The sequence below is a fragment of the Hippoglossus stenolepis genome, chromosome 4, assembly GCF_022539355.2.
Source record: "Hippoglossus stenolepis isolate QCI-W04-F060 chromosome 4, HSTE1.2, whole genome shotgun sequence".
NCBI classification, from domain to species: Eukaryota; Metazoa; Chordata; class Actinopteri; order Pleuronectiformes; family Pleuronectidae; genus Hippoglossus; species Hippoglossus stenolepis.
Window position 1 is genome coordinate 16,010,449 of NC_061486.1, and position 23,083 is coordinate 16,033,531.

Sequence of the window (23,083 nt, forward strand, 5' to 3'; positions counted from 1 at the left end):
ATCGTCTCTTTGTAGTCATTTATGATAACTGTGTGTATTAAATTAGCTCTATGACTTTAAAACAGGAAATATGACCAGTTCTCAGTTTTCATACAGAGGCTCTGGCCCAGTGGACATTTATGAGATGTCACACTAATGTCCCCCTTTCTCAAACTGTGGTTCCATATAGAATCAATTAGTGGCTCTACATACCGGAATGTCTTTAATCAAAACTTTATCCAGGATCTCAGATTGAATTTCTTTCCTTTGATGACTTTCATGGTTTACATTTCTTACACACAAATGCTTTTTGTTTTTGTTTTTACTAAGGTTTGTCTTATCTTAATTAGTGTGGGAGAGGAGCTAATGCTGACTGATAAGAAGTGGACTGTAATAGATTTTCACCTCCGACAGCCTCCAGTGTGTTAATCTGGCCATGATAATACAGTATCAGTGTGGGTCGACAGGATCAACAAACAGGTCCCTGTGACGAGAAGATCAGTGTCACTGAGGCCTAATGTCACCTGAGCCAAACACAGCCAGGTACACTTTCATGGTGAAGTAACATTAGAGAGTACGGTGAAGCTACAGTACTGTGCGGTGTGTTGTGCATTTTTTAGAGACATCAACCGAGAAGCCTTTCACCAGATTTATTCCAAGAAAGACAAGAAAAAAAAATCAAAATATCACCCATTTGTCTTCTTGCCAGAAAATGTCCTCGTTCATTAGACCTGAACAAGAAAAGACCACCAGCACTCAGAACTCAAACAAATCAACAGATGACCGCGTTTAGTTCTCAGTATAAGCATTATTTATACATGTCAGATTACGTTTGGGATCCGTGGTAGAATATCATATGTATATCCTAAATACACATATACCTTTCTTTCCTTCCCTCTGTCTAAATGTCTAACGCTCGGGGTTGTTCAAACATGGCATGGAAAATAAAAGAGAGAACAGGATGCAACCACTTTAAATACATTACAGAAATGAAATACTTCCCATCGTAATAATGAAAGACAATCAAGTAACATTTTCTCTTTGATATTTACAGCAAATATACGTTTGCCACTTTTAACAATGACGTCACAGGTGATCGTTTGGATGACGTTACATCACAGGTTTGATTCCCGCTGCTCTGTGATGATGGGAAATAGATTTGGGTTCGTACTTCCTGGATGAGCTGCATATTTCAGACCTGGTCATGATGAATCAGAAAAGTTTTATATGGATATAGCCCTCGTCAACACGCCAACATTCAAAATAAAAAAATAATCTAATTTAGTGTGCGTCTGTTTTTCCGTTGCAGCTTGGCCAGGAAGTAGAAAATGTTTGCTTGGCACATTGAGCCCTGACTTTCAAAAACAAACATGGAGGGACAGATACACACTCAGTATAGAAAACGGACACAGGTCTGGACTCTCAAAGCATCGATAGAAGCATTTTGAATGGAGACATCATCATCTAACTCTTAAATGCAGTTTGAGAACCCAAACCTAAAGGAATAATTTAACAAGAGGCATAGGTATTTACATAGGAATCTATGCAACATCACAGAGGCAGATACTTCATATTGCACATGAAAAAGGCAGGTACATATGAAACAGTGGTTAAAAAAGAACAGAAATGGGAAAATCACACATGAGAGAGAAAATACTTGAGAATACAATGTATTAGGTTCATTTAAAGAGGGGAAAACATGCTTAGATCTCCAGAATTAAGTCCTTTTATTATGAGAATAAAGTTGTTCTATAACAAGAATAAGGTCAGAATGTTGCAAGAATGAAGTCATAATATTATGACTTTTTTTCTCATTAAAGTATGACTTTATTCTTGTAATATGATGTTTTCTCATTAAATAACAACTTTGTTCTTGTAATATTATGACTTTTCTCGTTAAATTACAACTTTATTCCCATGGTATTTTGATTTGTTTCTCATAAAATATTTTTTTATAATATTATGACTTTTTCTTATTAACTTACAACTTTAGTTTGTAATATACGGAATTTCTTCTCATTTAAATTACGACTTTATTCTAAAAATATAATGACATTTTTCCCCTTCAACATGGCCCTACTACTTTGTCTTAGGAGAAAGAGAAAGTGGCTATTTTACAAACAAATCTGGCCTTCAAAAACTTTATAGTAAAAATATTCAATCCATGTATCAAACCACAGCAGATCAATCAATTTCATCCAGTCTTGCTAATGGGTTTCACAGTGTAGGTAGAACCCATACATCAAACCACTTTACTCACCAATTAACCTTCCTCCCTAATTCATCCTCATGAGACACTCTCAAAGAAAAAATTATATATTTAAATACCATGATTGCAATTTTTTTGCTTTCATCTACCTTCACTCGCACTAATCAGGGGCTGCATAAAAGGGGAGATATTTTAAGAAATTCTAGTGGATCACTTGAGGTTTGCCTCATCTCTGTCAACAGCAGCTTTGTAACGAGTGGTTACACTAAACACTTCTCTCCTGATCTTAAACCAACTGCCTCCAGCTCTCTCTCTCTCTCTTATTTTCTCACCCACACATCCACATCCACCCTTTCGCTCAGTAACTGTCACCCCGTCCACACACTGCCTACATACAGTGGCGTCCATTACAGAGATCTCTCTTCGTGTAACTCTTATCTTTCCCTGACTCTGCAGCATTTCCTATTTAAAAGCATTGTGAGGTAAAACTGAATATGGCATATTGTAACACAAAACCCCCACAGCCCAAAGTGTCAGGTTTCCTACGAGGCACAATCTGAGAACTTTAAGTTTCCGGACATTTCCTTTGGAGTGCAGCAGCAATTCGCGACCGGTCGGTGCTTTCAGGAAAGAGTAATTTCTATGACGGCTACATCTCTAGTTCCTTCTTAAAAAACAAATTTATGTGCACTGACAACTGAAAGAAAATGCTGTTGTATCTGCCAAATATCCACTAGTGGCTGTATACATAACTTAGAATAGAAAGAAGTGAAAAGACATAAAATCTGAGGTCTTCACACAGTTATTTCACAAATATACATCTTCTGAGCAATGGCGATCATTCAGTCCGCACTCCGATACTCTAAACTATGTCTATAACAAACATACAACATACATACTAAACAGACGCTTAAATTTCAATTTTTATATATTAAAAGCTCTAAGAAAGGCAGCAAAGATGCGCAATAAGGCAGATCCATATATGACACACTCCGGAGAACACGCTCTACTCTGGCACATTTACACTGATGGATGAGATGGATCTTTTAAAGGGCTTCAGTTTGCTCTCTCTCACAAGTTGTTTAATTAGGAAATCTGTCACTTAAAAAAATTAAAGAAAGTGAAAATAAAACGTGCAAGGGAGTGGAAATGATGATGAGAGGAATAAATTCAGGGTATAAGGTCAAGTGGCCTTTGTTTTGCGGTGTAAATGCTGACGGAATGAATATGCACAGGGCATATGTTGTTAAAGTCTTATGCATGGATGGAGCTGCTATGGCCAGGGATCGGTTATTGATCAGTGATTGTCGAATTGTCCCTTGAGCGATCAAAAAAAAAGGGTTAGAAGCGAATCAGTACATGTGAGAGCTAAAATAGTTTCTGAGGAAATGAACAAAATCTCCCTTGTACAACTTGACGATCATGGATTAATTAAATATACTTTGAATACAAAACTCTGCTCTGATGGTATAAAAAAATGGACTGCATTCATTTCCTAGCCATGGAGAAATCAACACTGACGCAGGTTTAAAGGAAAAATACGTGAGGTGTCCATACAGCATGCATTCATAAGCATCAGGTGAGGGACGTCGGCAGCTGCTTGTGTGTGAACAAAGCTGAGCCATTTGAAATCAATATAAGATACTGTGAACCATTTTACAGAAAGTATAGCACTTTGTCTCACTGGTACATGTTGACGTAGTCCTTTTCCAGAACAATGAATTGTGTTTCCTCCGTCTTTGTGTGTCTAAACACCATGTGCATGTACGTGTGTGTGTATGTGTGTGTGTGTGTGTGTGTGTGTGTTTCTACAATCTTAATCAGGATCAGAATGTGTGAACGATCTTGTGGTATAAACTTATTTTTCCAGTTTAGCTGCTGAAAAGTATCAAGTCACCACCTTCTTCTTTCCTGAACTGGAGACAAAAGCAACATGTAGCATCTAAATCACTGAGTCGGCTCAGGTGGATCCACTCGTCTCAAATCACTCGTCGGATTCAGTTGGTTTGAAGCTTTGTCGTGTCCGTTCTGCGCGGCCTGCTAATCAAGAGATTGACAGCAGAGAGACCCCTTCCCTCTCAGGTCGCTCAAAAGGTATCCTCAGCCTCTTATTGGACCGCAGAAAACTCCAGGAAACAGCCGGCAGCCCGCCGTCATCACTGGCACCTCCCTCCCTCTGCGTCGTCAAGGCAACCATTGAAGCAGTGGTCGTCGCTCCCGAAAGCACCCTGGGACTGGAGCAGCTCGTACTCCTGGTCCAGGAAGTCTAGGCTGTTGTTGCTTGGCAACCCACGGATGGTGAACTTGTGGGACACTTTGGTCCACTGCTCCCGATTTGCTGCCACTCGCTCGTACAGCTCGGTGGCTCCAGGAAGCAGTTCGGACAGCAACCTGAGAGGACAGAGGACAGCCATTAAAAAATACAACGCAGTTATTTGTTATTTAGGACTTTGTACAAGAGGCTTCCGTATGACGACTGTGCATTAGTCCCAGATTAAAATGTGTAAATTATAATTTAATAACATACTATTTTTATATTATTGCATGTTTTCTTTTCAACTACTGTTCAACTTCTTCTTCTTCATCATCTTCTTTTTACACAGCATTTAATTTTGGAATTAAAAACCAATCATAATGGTATGTTTGGCCACTAGAGGGCAGTTGAACACGCTGTAACCACAACTTTGTCACATAATCACCATGTAAAGTTGAAATGGAAAATGTGTTTGCCTAATGAACAAAACTGAAATATTCATTCTTATTAACTTCTTTAAGGAGGTTATGTTTTTCCCCCCCGTCTTTTTGTTTATTATGCAAATCCTTCGGATGGGACATGGGCCAATAATGAACCAATTAAAATTTTGCACGGATCCAGGAATTATATTTTCTACTTTCTTTAATATCCTAAGATAGAGGCTTTTTTTTTTTTTACATTTTCACCAATTTGCTAGGGAATCATGGATCTTCAAAATCAGGCATATTTATGGGACAGTCTGCTCGATGATTGAATTTAAGGGGACTGTTGAACCTTGGCAGAGGTATGTGCTCCACTGAGTGCCGTTCTAGTTATATCTGTTTTCCCCTCCACCAGCTCACGAGGGACATATCTGGCTGTTAAGCTGCTAGATGCTCCAGTGTGTTTGCTAGAAGGTTGCTAACTGTGCCTGTCTGTCAGCTGGTGCTGAGTCTGCGATGTGCTCTTGAATCTTTTTTACTAAAACAGCTGCTTAAAACAACTTGATGATGATGATGATGATGATGATGGAGGAAGTGAACCAAAACAGTCAATCAAAAACATTGAGCTGAAAGGCACTAAAATGCTCCATAGAGCTGAGGAAAACTGCAGAACTGGGTGAAAATTCACTATGAGTTCCTCCTATCTGACTACGCACAGTAAAATTGATCCATTGTGATATAAAGATATTGATTAAGAGTTACAATTAATTAAAAACAAACTGTACTGTACAAAATATAGTTTACATTTTTACACTAAATACAATATGACATAATATATAATACAATACAATATAATATAGGGAGGAGATTTCTGCTTGACTATCGTCTGTTTGCCAGCACCTTTGAAATTATATTTCTCTCCCAGTGTTCAATACTTGTAATGTGGTGACACATGTCTGTCTTTACACTAAGAGAAAGTTATATGACTGAAGTGATGAGTGTAGGAAGGATGTGATGTTCTCATATATACGCACTTGTAGATGGGCATGGCGATATGTTCCATGAAGCTGATCTGTAGTTCTGGGATGTACGCCTTTTCTCTGTCCATCATCTCGCTCGGCCTGTTCCCCATGGCTTTTTCCTTTAGACACACACGCACACGCAGACATGAGTAATGAGCCCACTATTGTGTAAAATGACACACACTGTGGCCACTTGCTGAATAATTTCACATGTCATTTAACAGGCAGAAAACACAGACACATACCAGGTCTCCTTGAGAGAAGAACTCTTTATAAATCAGCTCCTGTGGACACAGAGGAACAGATAATTGTTACTGTTCATACGGCTTCATATTCATAGTGACACTGATTAAGTTCCACATGAAATAAAACTGACATTTATTTAATGTCACGCAATAAAACAGCAAATATGAAGTGACTACAGTTTATTTTTCCTTAATGACTGAAGTATAAGCTCTAATATGAACAAGTACTCAGTTTAAAAGTATAGATTTTAAATTAAAATTTAAAATGAGCACGAATCTCCTGTGTAACAACACAATATAAATAAAACCATATGTAATTCAAAGCTGGTACATGTGTATATCTGAGTGTTTGAGCTTTAGGAGAGAAGATTTGTAAACATAACTGTAACTGGATTATGCTGAACCACAGACATGCTGTGCTCTAAGACAAAATGTCATTTCCATTTATAACTATTCAATATCTTGTGCAATTGCTGTTTTTCATTAATCCCCATTGGGACAAATACAAACCAGACATTGCAGAATAATTTCCTCCCTGGAAATCAACAGACATGCATTTTCCATTTTTGGGGGCAAGGATTACAAGGGCATTTGCTGCAGGTGTAAGATATTTGCAGATTTGGGTGTTGGACTTAGGACAAGGGTCAGGGGCTAAGGGTGAAAAAGGGGGCAGACCAAGATTAAAAATAATCCTATAATGGACTGCAGTTTCACATAAGAGAGTGTTGTGGAATATAGACTGAAATGTTGTTTTCTACTGCACAGCTCTGCATCTCATCGTCTTTATTGTCCTTGCACTATCACAAAAAATAAAACAACTACACTTCTGCATCTTCTTCCATATCTTAGACTGTAAATAAATATGGACAACGCATCTACTTCTATTTCTACAAGTCTACATAGCATCAAACTACTGATAAAAACCAAACTTACCGGAAAAATTAATATTGGAACATTCATTAGTGTGATAAAAAGTACCTCACATGGCAGAAACCATCTTTGAGGGAAACATTATTTGATCTGTTTTTAGTTTGGTACATGTCCCATCCAATAACATGGGGGAGGTGGGATTTATGACCCATGCTGCAGCCAGCCACCAGGGGGCGATCGAGACGGTTTGGCTTCACTTTTGGGGAGCTGCCGTGTCGTCGATCTTTATATGCAGTCTATGTACCACACTAATTACTGATTTCAATTAAATAATCAATCAGTATTAATATTAATAATTGACAAATAATTCACATTAAATGAATACGTTTTCTAACAATGGGACACATTTGCAGAATTGAATAAACCAAAAGGTACAGAACCTGATATGAGGCCATTAACAAGTGTATAGAGTATATTACTGTAACCAAAATATCTGTGGGCTGATTCATATCCTGTTTTGTTACTGCTTGGATGTAAAGCTGCTATTCCCTAATATGGTGATGGATTAGTCTATTTGTCATAACTAAAAACCGTTTGCATAATTTGTGGTTACACTTGCAAATAAGCAGTATCGACAGAGGTGTAAGGACGTCAACTGACAGCGATCTTGCGCGTGGTTTTCCAGCCCTTGGTTTGGTCTGACAGGTCACATGACGTCATCAACAGGCACAGCAGCATAGAGCGGTGGGTTTGGCTTTTGGGATTGTATCCGTCTGAAACACACACACACACACACACAAACACACACACACACACACACACACAAATGACTCTATTCAAGCTGCATTTGCATCGTCATGCAAAGTAAATCAGACGGAAAGGAAAGTATAATTTTGTATTTAACTGATCAATACTAATTGTCCTGTACTCAAAGCATATATGTCTTGATAGATATTGATAATTAAAAGCCATAATGGGATATTAGGAAATTGTGTAAGCTCTGCAACACAACATTATGTTTAAATGGCACCTTGACATTGTATATTACCACCCCGTCAGTCCGTGATTGACACTTACACACTCCACTCAGGGTAACTTATAATTGGCTGCATTCAGGCGTAAAAAAAAGCACTGGAGGCAGCAGCCAATTACGTTGCATAAGAGAGCAGTAAGCAACTGTCGGCTCAAAAGGGTAAATAGTCCAATAAAAGTGGAGGATGTTTAAGAATGTCAGTGATGAATACTGAGAGCTTCACTCACATCGCTGCATAATGACTCATGTAATGAAGGTATATAGAGTCAGAAAGTGGCTTTTGTGCGGTGCCAAGAAATGAGCCAGACTGCAAAGGACAATCAACAATGGTTGCTTAGCTTAAGAATGGATGTCAATGACAGTACATGGGTTCACAAATCAAGACAAATGGTGACCTTCTAAATATATAATAATACATCTTTTAAATAGAATGTTTGTTGAATGCTTTCTCTTGTGAAATCAGCCCTTTGTAATCCAAGGAAAACAGAAAACACTGCTTTACTGTCACCGCTCTGGACCAAGCGTCTGAACAAAGCCTGGATTTGCTGTTCACTGCTGTGAGCAAAAAGGAAAAGTAGAGATGTGACTGTGCATACTGAACTACTGTGGCGTACCATCAGCCATCTTCTGCAAGTCCTTGAAAATGCGAAGGTGGTGAGCCAGGTCTGTCGCCAGAATGATGTCCCTCATCAGATCTAGCATGCGCTGGTAGTCCTGAAAAAGAAGAAGAAAAAAACAACATTAAAATAACTTGTGCTTGTAAGTGAAAGCAGAAAATCGAATCCAAACGAGAGAGAGGACTCAGAGATATTTGTAATGTGCAGATGTCAGATGCAATATCTCACCTTCCTGGAGAACTTCTCGAAGATGTTGCAGCCGTGAGTGTTCAGAATGGCGATGGCCTGGGCAAAGTGATGTCTCTGTCATGGTGAATAAAGCATGATGGGAAAATGGTTACTTCCAAAGTGATGTTGAGTCATGTTGTAATGAAAAAAGCAAAGTCAATTTACATGCCTCCCACTGCTGCAAATAATTCAAGTTTGACTTTGACCACTAGATGTCGCATTAGAACACAGTATCAGTAGCTCCCCGAGAGTGAAGTTTGTTAACTATGAGGGAACAAATCAGTAAAACCGACAAGACAGTTCAGTCTGCACAGTTTCTACAGGGATCACAGTCTAACAGAATGTAGTAAGGATTTTCACAGACACAAGTACACGATGAAAACACTGTTAAAGCTTTGACAGTTTTCTATCAGCTCTCCCACATCCTTCCCACGTGACTTTACCTCCATCACAGATCCCTCTGAGCTGTAGAGCGCAGCCAGCACAGATTGCTGCAGGTAGACACACACACACACAGACGAAAGAAACACAATCCTTTAGTGTACACATCGCATTGATCAAATGAAACAGTGACTGTTGTTGCATAGTTGATAATGTGAGTGTCAGTTCGGTGCTGGAGGGTTCTGCATGATCAGAGTGGAACAGAGCGGCGTGCTCCTAATCACTATAACATCTAGTGTCTCACTGGGCCAAATCCACAGTCACAGAGAAACAACCTCACACTCTGATATCACCGAAACACATCCAGAACCTGGCTCTTATTCACACGCTTCATCCTGAACATATCAAAGTCTATTTTTAGCAGAACCAGAGTGATATAGATTTTGATATGATATGATGCTGATACAGACAGGGAGTAAAACAAATTATATAAGTATATTTATATATATTTAAAAAAATGCAAATAATTCCAAAGATGTCGTCATCAAACCCTTATGACAAAGAACTGTAATTGAGGCTTGATATTTTATAGTTTAACCATACCTTATTTATTATAAATAACTACAAGTAAAAAGAAAAGACAAATACAACCAAATACACAGAAATTGAATTAAAAAAATAAGCACATCTTTTCTGCATTGTTTATACTGTAAAATAAAGGTTTTTATATCGACGCATATCAGTTCAAATAAACACCAATACCTATATGTCTGACTGTGAAAGACTCATCTTATATCTCCCCTAATTTATAGTCTATGTTTGGAGCATTGCTTCACTTTGTGTGTTTCAGATTATTAATGCTTTTATTCAATGCCATGTTCTTCCTTTTCTACAACCTAGTTTCAGCTTGTATCATGTTTACATCATGTCCTGCTTCATCTCACACCCACTACTAAACAGAGACATCATTCGTTTTCTCACCGAGGCGACTTGGAAAGAATTGTTGGTACCACGGTGGTCCATGTCATGGCACATACAGGAGACAAAGAGAGCTAAAATCTCTATATCCCTGAAAAGGAAGAGGACAGCAGTCACTTGAGTCACATAAACAAAGCTGACATTTCATTTTTTAACTGTTAAAGAAATGTGGTCGCACTCACTCGAGGTAGTTGGACAGCCCTAGGTTTTTGTAGAGCAGGTAGCAGAAGTGTGAGACAGAGAAGGCGTGCATCCAGTTGTGGTAGGGAGGGTCTCTGTAGCCTCTCTTCACCATTAGACAGAACCTGATGCCAAAGCAGCAGTTTAATTATGGTCCTATGGTTGACTAATTATATCAATTATGACTTTATTCTAACTGTTCCAACCAAATTTGCTGCACTGCTGACTTATGCAGTAGCACCAGGGAATTTCCCAACTCAACCCACCCATTGCCTAGTTTAGAGAATGGAAAAAATTGCAAAAGAATAGAACTTATATTCCTATTATTCTAAAAATCCTTTCAATATAGTCTTTTTGCAGCTGTTTACAGAAGTCTTTCCAAGGTGTTGAAAATATGAATAATTCTGGTAAACTCACAATAAAGCAGTTACAAACACAAAAGTATTCTCATATTAAGAAAAGTTGTCTATAGCAACCAAACTGTACAATTACTACATAAAGTACTCAGAGAATACACACATAAACACAGGCTCATATATTTGGTATATATATATATTGATTTTCAGACCTGGCGAGCGTGTGCCGGTCAATCTTGAACGTGTTGATGAAACCCATGTCTTCAAACATGCTGAGGACACACTGCAGACACACACAACAAAGTCTGTTACATTTCCTTTCTGTGTATCTGCCTCCTCCACACTGTGTCTCTCTGCTTCCACCCTCTCCTCTTACCATGGGTGTGGTGTCATCAGGCAGGGAGCGCGGCGTGTATGTGAACTCGGCGAAGCAGGGGTGGATTTCTATCACCGGATCGACCCCCGTCACCAGCAGCTTAGTCACTTCTTCCTCTGATACCTGCGAAGCACACATACTGAGTCATACTGAAATAATGACGACTGTGTCACAAAATAGACTGTGTCCATGCGGAAAAGAGCGAGTGCGACGTGTGAGGGCGATATTTACCTTCATGTGGTACATCATCATTTCATTGGCCAGGTGGGACCTGAACTGAGCTTCACCGACCCTCTTGTACAGCAGAGACTAGAGAAACAAACACCAAATTATAGCAAAATCAACAGTTTGACTATAATTGTCACATATACAGTAGTTGGATGCAATACAGTGTGATGTACAGATTGGTCACAGCAGCAGCAGAAGTAAGAAGGGGAATGAAAATAGTCTAAAAATGTCTTCCCCTCTTCTTTTGTTCTTCATTTTGAAATTTGCAAACACTATAGTGTGTCTGTATGTGAGTGTTTGTGTGTTCACTATCAAATGGCAAACAAGAGATTTATGATTAACAAGTATGTTTTAATTTTGCCACTTTCAAAGCTTTGTCTCGTGTATGAAACAATAAAACTCAAAGTGAACGCTAACAGTTCTGTCCATAAGGGGAAGTGCATTTTACAGCCCACATCACACTGTACACAGCATGATACAGAGCAATCATTGATAAATAATACATTGGGTCATGTTTCAATAATTAATGAGCTGCCTAGAAGCCAATTATTTTTCCAATCAAAAATCTTTATAGTTTGTGGATAAACAATCGAGTACCTGCAGTCATTCAAAGGTCAGAAGATAAAGGCGCTACTTAATTTGAAGGTGAATTGGACACGCTGAATAAAATATCATCACAGCTGTGTATATAACAATAAAACTGTTAAGACAAAGTATCTTCATTCCTTTTTTGGGGTTTTGTGTTAAAAATATTGTTGGAGACAAGGGAAATCAATGCATCGTAAATCCATTTGAATCCATGTTTCCACTTTGCTCTGGTAAAAGGATGAAAAAGATATATCATTGCATTTTTTAAACTAGAATTACCATCCTGTGGCTGTGTGCCTCTGTCAACCTGTGCAGTTTCAGTCAACATACTTTTTTCCCCAGACTCATATGAGGTCACTATGATATTTGACCACTGAAATCTAATCAGTTAATCTGTAAATCAGTTCATCTTCGAGTCCAACTTAACATTTGTGCCAGATGTAAGTAAATTCCCGATGGGTTTTCCTGATATATCCCATGAACCCGAGGTCACCGTGACCTTGACCTTTGACCTTTAACCACTAAAATCAGTTCATCTGTGAGTCCAATTTAACATTTGCACCAAATTTGAAGAAATTCTCTGAAGACGTTCTTGAGATAATGTGTTCACAAGAATGAGATGAACAGATGGACAACTCGAAAACATAATGTTCTTTCCGGCACTGAGGCATAAACACTGCTCGACAATGACTCGCAGTCATTCTCCGTCATAAAAGCCACCTGTCCAGGCTGCACCATGCCTCTTGCTCTTAGCCGGGATTGACCCCAGCCCCCCCTGCGAGCCTCCCCTCAAAGTACAAGCAGTATAGATAATAGATGGATGAACTGATCACATTAAGGTAGACAGGACTGATCCCTTAACAGCACTAACAGACCTACCACATTGTTTTAAGGAGTAAGAGCCTCTGCACTGCAAGTGCTTCTGGTTATTTGTCTCTGTGCAGCTAAATTTAGTTGATGACTCTGAAGCTGCATGGAGGATGACTTTAATATGCTGTACATCATATTCCATCTGTGAGCTGTGTTTAAAATCAAGCTGAGTTAATGACTTAGGACTGTTTAAAATGAGTCAGTGTGTTTGAAGATGAATGTGCAGCTGCAGAGAAGCTGCTTTTATTCCCTTTTTAATGTGTCACACTTATTCACTGCTGCTGCTGCTGGAAGAGATAATGAGAGATTGTAATGGAGGCAAAGTGAGAAGTTTAAACTGTTAATTAATTTGTAACTGATAATGTTTCTCCAGTAATGGTGCAGTTTATTTGTCATATGTGTATTATAGTTTGGCATATTTCCTTCTTTATATAAAATCATACTCTAATCTAAGTGGACTAATGGAGTGTGTTGACTGCTGTGGTCAATAAATATGCTGCAGAAAATGTTAACGCCTCGTTCCTGACCAGACGTCTGTGGCCATTCAACACAGCAAAGCAGAAAATTAAAATTTTATAGAGAGTATACGGTATGTTTTTCATACCAGGGGGGATGGTCACCCATAAGCCCCGCTGGTATAATACATACCGTATACTGTTTGAGTTTATACCATGAGTTTCTCACACACGTCAAGCCTGGCTTTTTTTACTTACAAGACCCCACTGGTGTGCAAAATAATTCAAGAGAGAGGGGGAGAGATCATTGTCCTCCTGTTATTCTTGACCACAGTGGTTGGTAATAACCCTGTGCCTCTAACCACGTCTCTGCCCTGGTCTCCTGCTTTGAGTCCCGCCAACGTAAATCTTACAGGAGCAGGCAGCTTCAACCTTTAGGAATAAACTATAGATCCCTAGAGATTAGTTAGCAGATTTAACTGCCTACCTGAACACAAACTCTCTATCTGCAAACACAGCACTCTCTCTCGTTGAGGATGGCGGTGGCGGCGGTTTTGTCAGGTTATTAAGTTTTAAATTTTTTGGTCATCTTGGTCGAAAGGGGATGGCTCCCCCCTCATAAAATCATCCACTGGATATAGAGTCAAGACTTACATGAGCTATGCTGATGCCACAGTAGATGGAGAACGCCGTGGCCAGATCCTCGTCGAAGCGGTTGAACCACGGCCCGTTCATTTTATTCACCAGCTCAGCCACACCGATCACCTCTGCAGGATCGAGGATTTAAAGAAAGTCAAACGTAAAGTAATTAAAGGGAAGGGGCGAGGAAAAGGAGTTCAAGGGAGAGAAAGATGATAATGAGGAAAAATGAGGACATGAAAGTCAAGGACGAAAAAATGAGGCGAAGAACGCAACAGTCCGAGGTGGAGAACAGATGCTGAATCAAAAAGGTCTGCTGACCTAAATTAATTTCACACTGGAGCTGAACCTAATTGCACATAAAAAGAAGAAAGGATACATTTTAACTCATATTCTGAGCTTCACACAGTTTTCTACATGGAGACAAATCACACACACGAGATACAGTAAAGTTTGAGGAGCCAGTTTTCTCTCATTTCTAAGTATAGAACACATCCACATCACCAATATTTGAGACGATGTAACAAGCCTTAATTGTGCTATTCTATGAGAGCAGCTTTAAGGAAATGTAGCTGAGATTTTAGAGGAGAACAGGGGGAGTAGATATGTACAGCAGAGGTCAACAGACGAGCATCTAGAAGGCTCCTATTTGTGTTATTTCATAGACGGTATATAAAGATGGACAATGTGTCTCCACTTCCTCCCACTATCCAGAAATGAAGCCAAAATATCCCAGATACGAACGCTGCCATGTTGTGCCGAGAAGGTCATTTGGAGTCTCTGCAGTGGGGATCGGGGAAGGTTACGAGGTGCCGCTGGGTGATACACGCGTTTGACCAATCATGAGTCAGTCTCAGCTGTCAATCATAATGTTTCACCTTGTTTTTATAGCATCAAACAACTCATTAAAACCAGACTTACTGGGGAAAAAATGAGCAGCTAGACATAGACAGGTGTGATCAGAGCAACCTAAAATCACAGTGTTCTGTGTTTTAATTTTGGTCCATGTCCCTTCCACTAACATGGGGTAGGTGGGTCTTATGACCTATACTATAGCAGCCAACAGAGGGCGATCAAGAGGCTTTGGCTTCACTTTTGAGGAGCAGTCATGTCGTCCATCTTTATATACAGTCTATGGTATATATATAGAGCTAATTTAGAAGTGTAGTGTTATACAGACAGAATAATTTACATTCATATATTTAAAAATGTTTGGGTAATGATTATAATCACTAATAAAAACACAAGAATAATCATATATAAACCCAGAGATAAATATAATACAATCTTTATATAGACTGTATGTGTTGTCTTGGCTTGTCTCCTGTACAGATCTTTGAACCCTTAAATGTATTCTTACCGTTGTTCTCATCTTTGATGGGGAAACAGAGGATGTTGCGAGTCTTGAAGCCGGTGCTGTCGTCCACGCCTCGGTAGAAGAGAGGGTGGGAGTAGGCGTCCTTAATGTTCAGGATCTGACCAGTGGTCGCCACGTGGCCCGCGATACCCTGATCGGCTGGGATACGAAACTCCTTCTGCACTCGCACACATACACACACAGGAACACATTACATGTTCAGCTTTGAAAGCTTCATAAGCTTCTCCAACCTAAAGCTACTCCTTAAATGCTTGCATGGCCATGCTCCATTACTGATTACTGAGTGGAGCTCTGCAAAAAATGGGAACTGTCCCATTGCAATGTGAAAAAACAACATTTTGATGATCTGTATTTTCTGTTAAAGGAGCAAAACTTTGGAACTGTCTACCTACTGAGCTTAAAATACATTACAATTAAAAAAAAATTATTAGAGGTGTGAAATCATGGCTGAAAACAAACAACACTGTTCACACATATTCCTGTATGTCTTTTTTTTTTACCAGTATTGTATCTGTATTTCTACACTGTGTAACTTACTCACATAATTACTAATGTCATTAAGCGACATCAATAACTATCATCTCTTTCTTTTTTTGCCATTTTTGATTCATCTATGGTTGACACAAGAGACAGAGAGGAAAAAAAGACGACGCGAGAGGCTGTCCTGGTGCCTTAAAGGTTTCAGTTACTGACTGTACAATTGTAATGTGTTCGAGTCTGGATACCCACTACCCCTACTCTGTGTCACTTCCATTACCTGCGCTGCATCATGAAATATGCATGATCCACCACTACAATATAGAGAGAAAAGCAGCACGTCGTACCTCCTCATCGCTAACCACGCCTCCGTCAAACACCTTTGCCACCAGCTCATGACTGACTCGATCCAGCAGGAACACGGAGCAGCTGAGGGAGAGCGACAGAGTGGTGATGGAGAACCGAGCCGAGCAGAGAGAGGTTTATCTCATTCAACGTCGTTAACTAACTTTTATTAAACGAGGCAAGTCGGTTAAGAACAAATTGCCAAGATAGCCTTAGCAAATGGAGATAAAGACATTCACACTTTACACATGCACACTCACACACACACTGAAATGTCCCTTTGAAGATGAATCAGACGGCTTACATCTCTGCATCACTGAGGTTCCTGGCCTCCACTATAATTTCCTGTAACAGCACTGACACATCATCTGAGAAAATGGAGAGAAGGAGAGAGGGAGAGAGAGAGAGAGATGAGGAGGAGAGGGTGAGTGAGGAAATGAAAGGAATACAGCAAAGCTCAGATAAAAACAAACAGAGATTACACCACGGGCATCGGTTATTCAGCTGTACGAGCCGCTAAGAGCTTTTGTAATCTACCGGTGGATCAATTTTTAGCAGCAGCGATCATGAGGAATCATCGGCAACTTACTCTGCCGTTGGTGCGTACAGTTAGATAAGAATCTAAATGCCTCAATGTAATTACAGGACGGAGAGGTGGAACCATCATCTTTTATGCCCTTTTGATTTTACGGTTATGATCCTGGGTGTAATCACCTTTAGTGTCGGTAATATCTCATTCAATTACGAGCGCCATTCGTTTCATTTGGTGATCACTTAAATATTGTCCATTAACGCAAATCATCCGGCGCTCTTCCTTCCACAGTGACCGAGGATGAAGGGAAGAAAGAGCGAGAGAGGGGGAGGAGGGGAAAACCTACCCAAGTGTGTGAAGAGATTCTTGGCCACTTGTAGGAGTGCCTATGTCCAGAAGCAGAGAGAAAGAAAGCTCTGATTCAGGTGCATATTCATGTATGCATATAGTGTTTGTATGTGTGTGTGTGTGTGTATGTGTGAGGGAGCATGTACAGTACCTGACACTCCGTTTTGAGTTTCTGTTCTTTCTGAAAGGCCAAAGTTGAAGTGAGAACCGTTGAAGTGTAGCAGAAACAGTGCTGGATGGCATGCTCGTCTGCCTCTGTGTGTCTGCACGCAGGAACACACACGCACACGCACACACACACACACACACACACACACACACACACACACACACACACACACACAGTCAAAGGGTGAATATGATCTAAGACAAGGTTAATAGACTTCTGATTACCAAACATCATATTAAGGGTATACATAGTTTGTGCCATCTTCCGTTGTCATTAATACATTTCTAAAGCATTTAAGAAAGTGGAGCTGAAATTTATTTTAATGAACACAATCATTCATCCATCCCTCATGTTACTGCTCCTTAATAATGATGATTTTCTGCTTCTTCTTATCTCACATTCTAAACTGAATATCTTTAGGTTCAGGGCAGTAAGTTATAGAAAATAATCATTAGAAAACTGTCACTCATTAAAGATCTTATTATCATAATCTATATTTCTACTTTACTTTTCTACATGTCAGAGGAAAATATTATCATTTTTATGAACTATATTTATATGACAGTTGCGGTAATTTGTTTATAGTATATAAAGAATATAAATATTATATATACATATATATATATATATAAATATATTACAAAATAACTAAAAAGGATTTTCATTCATTAAAAACTGCAGTAAAACTGTTTACTGCAGTTTTAGAATGCAGCTGTCTCTCTCCTTTCAAATGAAATGATGTGTGAATTTGACAGCATTAAGCAGACAGATGAAGACAGATGAAGACAGATGAAGACAGATGAAGGAAATTATCTGCAGTGACCACACTGATAAGTGCCTGCTATTCCCTCTCTTTGCCTATAGAGGGCAGTGGCATATTACTGTGTTGCTGTCAGGCCCTGAGCTCACAGACTCCCAGGAATCCCAGCGCAGGAGGCAGGAGGCAGGATTTGTACCGAGCGCAGGAAAAGGCCTGGGAGGCTCAGTTCAAGGGGGATTGAAGTTCCCGTAAGTGGTGCAGATCATTAATGGCTGACTTAATACAGAGAGATAGTCTTCAGAGCCGTAAGTCAGAGTGTTGATTCTTTTTCGGTGGTACCAGGGAGTTTTTTGGTGTCACAAAAGAAAATTGTCTCCGTTTTTGCGGCTACAATAAAAACGCAGCCCACTAAGACTTGAAGCACTCACAAATGTTGACAAAAAAACATGTATTAGTGAAAATGCCTGTCAGAGAGAAACTGTGTACCATGTTTGATCGTACATGACTCAGGCAGGGCAGCAGATTGTTTGGAACATATAAACGTTTTATTCTGAGGCTTAGATTGCTGTTTTTATACGATCATCACACATTTTCCACCTGCTCTGCGTAAAACAAGATTCAGTTATGTCAGTGATGATGTGTGTGTAGCGTTCACATCTGCTGGCACCCAAACTGAGTTATGGACGTGCTACTGGTGTCAGAATATGTCGTCATGCACCTGTGTCCTCGGCTAAGAGGCTAACTCCGCATACGAATATGCAATCTATACGAGGAAGGGGATGCATCGTTAAGATGTACAGGATGTCTCTGCCAAAGTCTGGATGGCTGAGCTCGAAGCACGGGATGTATTTATCACGTTTTATGCACAGTTGCAAACATAATCCCGCTGTTGTTACTATGGTAATGAGATGCCAGCTCTCTCATCAGTGCCACTGGCGCAGCGGGAAATTATAGGACATGATCCCTTGTCATCTATCTCTTCAGAGAGGAGAGGGAGAGCACGCAGGGGAGAGGGGTTGTGTAAAATATGTTTAAAAATAGTATAGGAAAGGCTAATATACCATCTCTTTACCATAAGTAGAGACATACATGTTGCTTTACAAGGAGGGAGATAGATAGAGACATTTTAAAAAGACGTTTAACGTCCAAACTGTATTTTAAACAAACACACACACACACACACACACACACACACACACACACACACACACAGCTGGGGTGTGTTTTTATAGACTTCTGTAGAGAGGAGATAGCAGAATAGCTCCTGGCAACAAGTACACACACACACACATACCCCTAACACTAACCCACACCCACACCCACACCCACACACCCACACACACACACACACACAGGTTTTCACAGCTATCCTTCTCCATATTCATGCCTAACACTAAACTTAACCTAACCACTGTTCACATCTTACCACTAACCTTAACCAGGAGCACAGAAATTACATTTTTCTTCATTAGGACCTGGCTTTGGTCCCCATGAGGTCTACTGGTCCTGACTACATGAGGACACTCTTTGGCATACATACATTCCCTTGCCCCTAATCTTAACCATCACAATTAAATGCCTAAACCTAACCCTAACCATAACTTTTTAACTTAACACTAACCCCTAAACTCTCAGACAGCTCTTTGAAAAAGTGAGGATGAGCCAAAATGTCTCATTAGGTCTTTACTTAAACTGGTCCTCACACACACATATACTGTGTGCAGCCTCATCACCCGCTGCTGTTGGACTTATGACCTGACTCTAGATCATTACATAGCCATCTGCATGGTCACACACACACACACACACACACACACACACACACACACACACACACACACACACACACACACACACACACACACACACACACACACACACACACACACACACACACACACACAAAGACAGACTGGGTGATTTGTCTCCAACGTGATGGTATCTGTTGACGAGGGCCATGCAGCACCTTCGGCTGCTTAGTGGCAGATTTTACTGGACACAGTAGCAGGACACTCTCCACTGCTACAAACCCAAACCCAAAGGCTACCCATCCTGACGTTACTGTGAGCCGCTGTCACATAAATCTTTGTATCTTCCATGAGTCAGTGCTTCAGGATTTAGGAAAAGCCTAATCATCTTCAGACTGACAACCCTGCATTTTTAAAATGCTTTAGCAATAAGCCATTAGTGACTGAGTTACAGTGATTTGTGAACAGCTCCGAAGTTAAAAACAGGATTTCACTGAGTGTCTCTTGAAGTCTTCATGAAATGCTTTTACATACATACCTCTGGCCACCCTGCTTGTTGAAGGTGCATGCTAGCGCCACCACCTGACCAGTGGCCCTGCTGACCACTGGGACGCACAGCATGGAGGAGATCTCACAGCCTAACATACTGGACAGCTGCCGACGCTCCTCCTGAGAGAAAGTCACACAAAAACATACGATCAGATAGATAGATAGGTACGTAGGTCAGTCGGTCTGTAGGTAGGTATAGGTAGTTAGGTTGTTCGCTTGGTTGGTTGGTAGGTTATTAGTGTGTAGGTAGGTAGGTTAGTTGTTTGGTTGGTTGGTTGGTTGGAAGGCAGGCAGGCAGGCATGCAGGCAGATAGGTAGTTGTTTGGTTGGTAGGTAGGTAGGTAGGTAGGTAGGTAGGTAGGTAGGTAGGTAGGTAGGTAGGTAAGTAGGTAGTTGTTTGGTTAGTAGGTAGGCGCGTAGGTAGGTTAGTAGGTTGGTTGGTTGCTTAATAGACGAACAGACAAACAGACAGAAAGACAGACAGGCAGACGTGTTCTTACTGCACTGATGTCCTGAAGCGTAATTGACTTCTTCTTTTCAACAACCTGACCGAAACGTCCAAACATGAGCTGAAAAGACAAGACAAAAGGAGAGACAGATAAAGACGGGGTGATTGAAAATGAGTGTAATGAGGGTGGGAGGCAGAGAGAACGAGCGAAATGGAGAAACTGGAGCATTTTATAGTGGTAAAATATATAAACAAAGGTTGTTTATTCAGACAGAAGTCCATTAGCTCCCTTGTTAAATCAGCACAAATGGTCTATCCAGGGTGCATTTTTTTGTGTTCTAATATCTCTCTACACCGACTATTATCAAGATTTCACAGATCATTTATGCTGGGGTACGCAGTCCATTCACTCCATAATGGAAAGCCTGTTAAAAATGCGACGTGTGCAGAACAACCAAGGACAGGAGACTGATAGCAACCCAGAGGAAACGAATACTATTATTGGCCAAATTTCTTAATTATAACCACTGCCAGGGATTATAAAAGATTTAATGTGGGAGGTTTATTCACTCATGTCCGTCAAAGAAACTTACAAGATGAGTTTCAATGCATGTATGCCTGATTAAAATTGCGACAAACCTTTCTGAATATACTTTATTATACTAACTCATTGAAAGTCAACAAATAATTCTATAATAAATAAAAAAGGAGCACCAACTGGCAAATACATGAAATGCCTAAATAAACTCATCTGTACATTTTTTACTGGTAATGATTATGTTTTTTGACCTCACCGGGAAGCTGATCTCCTCTTCCAGGACTTTGTCTCCAACCACCTACAGGGTCACAAAGGTCAAAGGTTATTGTTTATTCAAATGTTCATGTCCAAATACTCTTTGGTGAATGAGTCACTGCTAATGTGTGTGTGAGTGTGTACGAGTTTCTATCCTGGTGGAGACCTCAAACTGACATATGACTCATGCGCAGGGGACCAAGTCTCTGTCCCATTGCAATCAATAGCCTGTTGATGTGCCTGATGCAATTTTCTTGAAAAACAAAAAAAACTGGACCCCATGATGTCTGTTTTAATGACAAAGGGTGTTTTGATTTGCTCCCCTAGTGATCATAGCTGGTATTGATATATGTGAGCCTGTACTCGTGGGGTGATTTTCATGACAAACCGAGTGTCTGTGTGTGTGTAGTCTGTGTGTGTGTAGTCTGTGTGTGTGTAGTCTGTGTGTGCGTACCTGGCAAAACAGCTGGTGGTTGTCCTCGGACACCAGTAGTAGACAACAACACTGCGAGTGAGTCTGCTCCTGCAGCTGAAGGGAGAAGCCAAACACAACATGAGTCTTGATATATAATCACAAAAATCTCTCTCAGATTGTTTTTAAAGCCTTAATTTAAGGTTCTATGGAGCGTAGCTAAGGTGTGAAGCAGAGATTAGAGATCAGTGGACAATGGAAAATGACTGGAGTTAGCGAGGGACAAGAATTCAATACTATCTCCGTTAAAATCTGTCTGGTTTTATTGTGACTAAAATTGTTTGAGTGAAGGAATATATATAAAACTGAGCATATACACATATTATTATCTTTTACACATATTGTCAGTCAACTTCTCTACATTTATATATTCATTCATATACTTTTCAACAAATAGGACTACCTTGCTTAATACGTGGGTGTATCCTGGGTCATTTCATTTTAATTTTATGAGAATAATCTTGATATTAATAATCAATACACCAAATGCATCAACTTTTACTCATGATATCTTGTATTTAATAAGTGATCATCTCATCAAAACATTCATTTCCTTGCAGATAACCTTAAATACATTATCATGCATTGATTTAAGCACAAGATTAACGTTTTCCGTTGAAATTGTAAGTCTCTAAATCCCTGCATAGACATTGAAAGTCCCGTTTTGCTGTCTGTGTGTGTGTGTGTAAGTGTGTGTGAGTATCTGAATGTTTCTGCTGCCGTGCTCTGTGTCCTGAGGAGTTGCAACCAATATCCTGCTGTTGTCTCTGATGGGAAACATTTCATTCACATTCATAGCCTGAAATAGACTCCCGAGGTGCAAACAAGCCCACCTTTATACACGCTGACACAAATAATGTCAGTACGCACGCAATATACACAAGCGTACATGCACGCTCACGAACCCACGCACAGTTATACGTAAGCGCAGCGTTTCCTGACACAATATTCTTCTGTGTAATCCACAGAGCTGGATGGAGAACAACCAGGACAGGAATAAACAACAGCTGGTGCCAACACACACTCGCCCCTCAGTCACACACGTAAATTATGATGCTGCACCCACATATAATAATAAGACCCTCCGCCCCCTTTTTCCCAAATACTGCTAATCTCATAAGAGCTGCCCCGAGC

The 23,083-nt window shown here is 40.0% G+C and overlaps 1 protein-coding gene across 2 annotated transcripts in view; it reads right to left on the reverse strand.

Annotated features, from left to right (window-relative positions):
* Window positions 1-614: 614 nt before the first annotated feature.
* Window positions 615-23,083, reverse strand: part of LOC118105897 (cGMP-dependent 3',5'-cyclic phosphodiesterase) — a 152,032-nt gene continuing 129,563 nt past the window's right edge. For both annotated transcript variants that reach the window (XM_035153913.2, XM_035153914.2), the window contains exons 10-31: window positions 21,932-22,006; window positions 21,479-21,520; window positions 20,737-20,805; window positions 20,226-20,356; window positions 17,162-17,273; window positions 17,009-17,048; window positions 16,435-16,498; window positions 16,133-16,214; window positions 15,291-15,465; window positions 13,946-14,058; window positions 11,382-11,459; window positions 11,151-11,273; window positions 10,987-11,057; window positions 10,421-10,543; window positions 10,242-10,329; window positions 9,323-9,370; window positions 8,880-8,954; window positions 8,649-8,748; window positions 7,662-7,774; window positions 6,132-6,170; window positions 5,899-6,005; window positions 615-4,579 (exon numbers count right to left, since the gene is read on the reverse strand). In XM_035153913.2, coding sequence (XP_035009804.2) covers window positions 4,345-4,579; window positions 5,899-6,005; window positions 6,132-6,170; window positions 7,662-7,774; window positions 8,649-8,748; window positions 8,880-8,954; window positions 9,323-9,370; window positions 10,242-10,329; window positions 10,421-10,543; window positions 10,987-11,057; window positions 11,151-11,273; window positions 11,382-11,459; window positions 13,946-14,058; window positions 15,291-15,465; window positions 16,133-16,214; window positions 16,435-16,498; window positions 17,009-17,048; window positions 17,162-17,273; window positions 20,226-20,356; window positions 20,737-20,805; window positions 21,479-21,520; window positions 21,932-22,006 — 2,103 coding nt within the window. In that variant the 3' untranslated portion in view covers window positions 615-4,344. The remainder of the gene's footprint in view (window positions 4,580-5,898; window positions 6,006-6,131; window positions 6,171-7,661; window positions 7,775-8,648; window positions 8,749-8,879; window positions 8,955-9,322; window positions 9,371-10,241; window positions 10,330-10,420; window positions 10,544-10,986; window positions 11,058-11,150; window positions 11,274-11,381; window positions 11,460-13,945; window positions 14,059-15,290; window positions 15,466-16,132; window positions 16,215-16,434; window positions 16,499-17,008; window positions 17,049-17,161; window positions 17,274-20,225; window positions 20,357-20,736; window positions 20,806-21,478; window positions 21,521-21,931; window positions 22,007-23,083) is intronic.